This window comes from Rhinichthys klamathensis, unplaced genomic scaffold (genome assembly GCF_029890125.1).
Source record: "Rhinichthys klamathensis goyatoka isolate OS25496 unplaced genomic scaffold, OSU_Roscu_1.1 h1tg000384l_1, whole genome shotgun sequence".
Taxonomy (NCBI): Eukaryota; Metazoa; Chordata; class Actinopteri; order Cypriniformes; family Leuciscidae; genus Rhinichthys; species Rhinichthys klamathensis.
Genome location: NW_026606888.1, coordinates 446935 through 452965, shown reverse-complemented (window position 1 = coordinate 452965; position 6031 = coordinate 446935). Strand labels below are relative to the sequence as shown.

At 40.9% G+C, this 6031-nt stretch overlaps 1 protein-coding gene across 1 annotated transcript; it reads left to right on the top strand.

Annotated features, from left to right (window-relative positions):
* The first annotated feature begins 1096 nt into the window (after positions 1-1096).
* Positions 1097-5823, top strand: klhl38a (kelch-like family member 38a). The gene is made up of 4 exons (XM_056233943.1): positions 1097-1556; positions 2358-3714; positions 3794-3899; positions 4850-5823. The coding sequence occupies exons 2-4, from the start codon at positions 2359-2361 to the stop codon at positions 5137-5139; spliced, it is 1752 nt and encodes a 583-aa protein (XP_056089918.1). The 5' UTR covers positions 1097-1556; position 2358; the 3' UTR covers positions 5140-5823.
* Positions 5824-6031: the final 208 nt, after the last annotated feature.

Here is a 6031-nt window from a genome sequence, read left to right as displayed (position 1 = left end):
AATGAACAATGTGGCCACGAATCAGGCATCGCTGAATAAACATTAAATAAACATTGCATGCAAATGTAGTAACCAAAATAAACTCCGATATTAAATCTTTGCCTACTCCAAATTGCATATTATAGGCCTAAGCATTCAAAATGCTCCCTAAAAATGAGAAAAATCCTTAGTGGGACTGTTTGTGTTTAGATGAACGAATTAACCACATGAGCCTGGTAATTCCAGGTATAAAGCATGCAGTAGGCAAACCAAACACAGCTGTTGTCATCCAGGGAAGAGGTGGCATTGCTAAAGATGATGCTCCCTTGCTGACATTCCAGACTCCATGGCATTCAAGGACTGTCATATAATCTGCCTAGATGCATGTTTGTTTTTCTTTCCCTCTCCAGCAATCTAAACATGACAGTAATTCATCTTCTCCCAACATACAGCTGATGATATGTATACAGACTATCTGCTCCAGTATATAGCGTTCAGTTCGTCTGAGATGGGTTTTATTTTCCATTTTATTTCTTTGCCATCTTTATTGTTTGCTTTTATATTGCTTGTAAACGTTAGTATAATTTTATAAAAGTAATTCTTTGTTAATCTGTCAGTATGACTTCAAGATGTGTGCAATTTACAGAAAAAGACAGGTTGAGATTTGCAATTCTTACTGCACATTTTATTTAGATTTTTTGTAAGTCTCTATGACTGTTACATAAAGCCTGTGAGACTATAAATTGATAACCCAAATAAGAAGTAAAAAACAATAAAACTTTATATTCAAGAAACCAAAATCACGACTTGACTTGAAGAACAAAATATCTTGAAAACATCCGATATAGGCTATAGCAAACATGAGGGGTTTAAATACACTGATGAACTTAACCATTTAACAAGAACTAATGATGAAACGAGACTAAATAACAAGAACCCCCAGGATACTTCAAAATAAAACACAAAATTGTCATATCAAAATAAAAAGACATGCACATAAAACATGACATAAAAACAAGGTAAAGAACATGTTGAAAATGCTGAAAGGCGTAGGCTATCTGAATGTCTATCTTAAAGGCAGGTAAATAGCAGCCCAGTCTTCTCCTTATCTTCTCAAACAAGAGGCAAACCAAGGTAACCGGGCCTAACGGTTCAGCTGTTCACCACATTCATCCTAGCCATCAGCACTGCACTATATTTACCAGCTTCCTGGGTTACACAAGCCTGCCAAGGGGTGTGCACAAGCCCTCAACCCCTTCCTCTGTCCTCCGGATAAGCCTAGTTCTCTTGTCACTGCCATAGTAAACACACAAAAAGAATGGTGCACGGCCCACCGCTGAGGGAACAAACAAGGGGAGGGTCACATGTGAGACCCGGAGGACAGCAGCCCTCCAGACTATTCTAGGTAACTGGAATGTATACAGCGACCTCATGGCAAACTCCAAACTTGAGACCTCGTGTCTTTCTCCATGCCACTTTTGACTGTGTCGTCTTTGAGAAAGAAATTCGGGAGAAATGTATCTGCTTTTATCCTGCTGAACTGTGTCTGATTCACATTGGAACTTAAGAACAAACAGGTGAGTTCAAGAGCTACTTTAAAAATATAAACAAGATTGAATTAATGTACAAATTGCAAATTCTGATACAGGGCATATGCTTTTCCTGAATTGTCCTGCTAGTTTATTTGTTGTTCAAATCTAGTTATTTTATGTTACATGTTTGATGAACTAGAGAATTATATTAAAATCCTTATTTATTGAGGTTCTCTTACGGTAGTTATTGTTACTCAGCCATTTTCACAACTGATAGTTTGTTGTCTATTTTGAAGCTGTCTTTTTTTTTAAATGAGTGCCACTGGAATATGATATGGTATCGTTTTTCTGTGGGGAATACTTTCAGCCTTGTTGTGGTGTCTCAGAATGGTGATTAATAATAAGAAAAAACAATTAACATCCCAAAATAGCCGTCAGACCGGCCCATGTGACCTGGAGTGAAATAAAATCAGTAGCTGTCTCTGGGGTGATTAGACGACTTAGTGTTGATAATAGGCCCATGAAATGTCCTGGTCTAAATGGTTGCTGTCAAGGGCAAACCTACTGAGAGGATCAGAAACAGCTGGCAAGTGATACAACGGCGTTGATAAACTTAGCTTTGATTGGGAAATGTTGCCAAGGGTTACACGTGAATGCATTTAAAATGATTTAAGGGACTCTGGAATAGAACATACGGGGTGATAAAATAACAGAGAAAGAGAGCTTAAAGGGAGGGAGGATAGGCTGTGTAGTGGCCATGACAAAAGCAAATGGTAACTTCTTACTCATCGTGACTGAACGGTAATGTTTATTTGCCATTAAACTCTCAATCCTTACCCTTTGCAGCATGGCTAGTACATCAACAGAGATCTTTCCGTTCAAGGACCAAGAGCTGCCTGCTCACCTCCTGTTTCAGTTGAACATACTGAGACAGGAGCAGATCTTTACCGATGTGATCTTGTGCATCGAAGACAGGGAGATCCCGTGCCACAGGAACGTCTTGGTTTCCAGCAGCCCATACTTCCGAGCCATGTTCTGCAGCAACTTTCGGGAGAGCAGCCAGACTAGAGTGGACCTGAAAGGGATCGCATCGGAAGTCATTGAAGGGGTCGTGGATTACATCTATACTGGTACCATCACCATCACCATGGAGCTTGTGCTGCCACTGATGCAGGCGGCCTCCATGCTGCAGTATGGGAGGCTCTTTGAGGCCTGCTCCAACTTCCTACAGGAACAGCTCAATCCGGAAAACTGCCTGAGCATGATCCGGCTCTCTGAGATCCTTCACTGTGAAAGCCTCAAGGAGAGAGCCAAAGAGATGGCCGTGCGGTGTTTCTCGGACGTAGCTGCTTCCGAGGACTTCTGCGAACTTTCTCTTCCCGAGCTAATGTGCTACCTGGAGGACGACCGACTGTGTGCGGAGGAGGAGCAGGTTTTTGAGACGTTACTTGCATGGATCCACCACGACCCCTTCTCCCGTCGAGGAGCCATTCACGACCTCTTCAAGAAGGTCCGTTTGCGGTACATCCATCCGACGTACCTCTTCCAGTTCATCGCCAACGATCCGCTCGTCCAGTCGTCTACACTGTGCACTGAGATCATAGAGTCTGTGCGGCGTCTGATGTTTTCCGTAAGCGCCAAATGCACTCGAGAGCTGAAGCCTCTCTGGACCACACCGCGTCGCTACACGTGCCGGGAGACTCTGGTGGTGGTCGGAGGCCGCAAAAACAACGAACAGACGTCTCGGGAAGCACTTCTCTACGACGAAAGGACACAACGTTGGCAGTGGCTCGCTAAACTACCTTTGCGGCTCTATAAGGCGGCTTATGTCTGTATTCACAGCATTCTGTACGTGGTGGGTGGCCTCAGTCTTAGTCTGGTATCTGGAGACAGTGCAGTTAGTGCCACAGTGTACACACTCTCATTGAAGACAAACCAGTGGAGGACCGCCGAACCCATGCTGGTGCCAAGGTACGCCCACCAATGCGTCTCCTACCTTCACTTTATCTTCGCTCTTGGTGGAATAGGGCCGAATAAGCAGATCTCGAATGCGGTAGAGCGCTACAACAGCATGTTCAATCAATGGGAGGCCATGGCGCCGATGCCCACAGCAGTCCTACACCCTGCAGTGGCAGCCAACGACCAGAGGATTTATGTGTTTGGAGGCGAGGATGCCTTGCAGAACCCAGTGAGACTAATACAGGTAACAAAAGTAATTCGGGAAAAGATAATCTGTGCTTCGCTCAAGGTGTGATCCCACAAATACCTCTCATCTTTCCAAGGTTTATCACATCTCCCGCAACTTGTGGTCTAGACTGGAAACCAGGACAGTGAAGAACGTCTGCGCACCTGCTGCAGTGATAGAAGACAAGATTTTTATTGTTGGAGGTGAGTAAAATTTGTAAGAAAAAATATGCAACATACATATCAGTTTTAGTTATTTATTTAAAAAAAGAAGTCATGATGTAAAACACTTTTTGTAAATCTATGTAAAAATGTTGCATTCATTTATTGACAATTTAGTTTTAGGTTGACAAATTTTTTACTTGTATGCCTCTCATTACTCACAACAATATTTAAAGGCCCCCCAGCCATAATTTTGTTTTCCAAAACTTATTTAAAAATAGTTATAATAAAATAATTACATTTCTGAATCCCATAAGTTTAAAAGATGTTCTTCGGTGTTCACACTCTTTAAACAATTAATTTATTTATATGAATCTCCCAGCCGTTCATGATTTACTGGTCAAGAATTAGGGATAAGATTAATAAGAATTAGAAATGTTTTACTCACAATTTCTTCCCAATGTAATATTTCAGAGCTTAGCATAACTAGAAAAAGAAAAATGCCCATGGAGTTGTAATATTTTAATAATGGAACCCTGGTCTTTCAAAGTAAAACAGACATTGAGGGGGTGAATTAAAATAAGAAATATCTTGATTTTTAGTTTATTTAGGTTGTTTTGTATTATTTTAAATAATTTCAAATGATCTTGAGGCCCGCTAGAACCACTGATTTAATTAAATAATTGAACAATGACAAGCAAAAAACGTAATTTTAACATTTTGTCAAAATAAAGAAATTTTTAACAAATAGTCATAAAAACATTTTAATATAGAACATTAAAATAAATTCACAGGTCACTAATATACAATGACAAAATGTATTAATCAGAGCATAATTCAATGAATAGAGCAACGTTCAATAAATGTTGAGATGAAATCAGTCAAGAGGAACATTCTTGTCCCTTCCTATAGGATCATACAATATTCCAACCATGAAACATCTGTTGAGTTGATGCATTAATTAAACTGCTGTGTTTTGACAATCTTTTTAGGATACACAAGTAGAGTGATTGCCTACGACACCAAAGCTAATAAATTTGTGAAGTGTGCAAACATGAAAGAGAGGAGGATGCACCATGCGGCCACAGTCATCAATAACAAACTCTACGTGACCGGAGGACGCTTCCTCAACGCTCATGATGTCATCGAGGACTCCGACTGCTTTGAGTGCTATGACCCTAAAACAGACGTGTGGACTTCTAAAGGATCTTTACCGTACAAACTGTTTGATCACGGTTCACTATCGCTGATCTGCGTCTCAAACCGCCCCAACCCACCATGATTGCTCAGGTGGTGCAACATCTCTGCTTGGGCGTCCCGTTCGCTCCCCTGCTCATTAAGGGAAATGAAAAATATGGGGCCACAGCTGAGCCTGGAAACCATCTGAGGAAGGTTGCATTGGTTTGTGGGTTGAGTATATCTCAGCTGGGGCTTTGATGGTATGCTGCTGGTGCTCGCCAGCATCTGTGCCGTCTTAATCAAAAGAGATTTGAGCTGGCAATTGCAAGTGTCACAGTGGACCTCAGGGAGTGAGCCCAGGACCTCAGAGCAAAATGGCAGACTTACGCAATGCACAGCTGTCCCTGAAGAACTGCGACCCAAAAATCTTCAGACAGATGTTTCTCATCAGAACAGCTCGAGCAGCCCAATTTTAGTCAATAGTGCCTTGTTAGCCTGAATTTAATTAGAGAGATGTGACAATCTTTTTAGCCAATCTGCAAGCATAAGGACATATGTGATGGAGTAATTGGTGAGGTGAAGAAAACATTCCTATGGTGTGTGGTCAGTTCTGTGTAATTAATAAAGGCTCAAAACAAACCTAATGGATCATGAGATGCTTGATGTACCATGTACACCTGCTTCTAATGAACAGAGTTTACTATTTCATCTACACACATTACTAACAGATGCATAAAATCAAGCATACAACAGGGTCATGCATTTCAAATCAACCAAATTTCAGAAACTTCCCCGGCTCAAATATTTGATTTTGTTTAGCCTATATTTTTTTCTGAAGAAAGACAAACATAAATAGCAATGAAAGCCAAAATATTAAATGTCATGGATGAATATTTATGAAAACTTCGGGCAAAAAACACAAGTGCTTTTCCCCATTTTGAACTGTCACCGTTGGCATCAAACATGGCTAAAGTCAACAGATTTTACTAAAATAA

What these genes read in the sequence shown, in the direction of transcription:
- klhl38a (XM_056233943.1), top strand. Translation starts at nt 2,359, where the DNA reads ATGGCTAGTACATCAACAGAGATCTTTCCGTTCAAGGACCAAGAGCTG. An exon ending in ACCCAGTGAGACTAATACAG is followed by an intron (nt 3,715 to 3,793) that starts GTAACAAAAGTA and finishes CATCTTTCCAAG; the next exon opens with GTTTATCACATCTCCCGCAA. An exon ending in CAAGATTTTTATTGTTGGAG is followed by an intron (nt 3,900 to 4,849) that starts GTGAGTAAAATT and finishes CAATCTTTTTAG; the next exon opens with GATACACAAGTAGAGTGATT.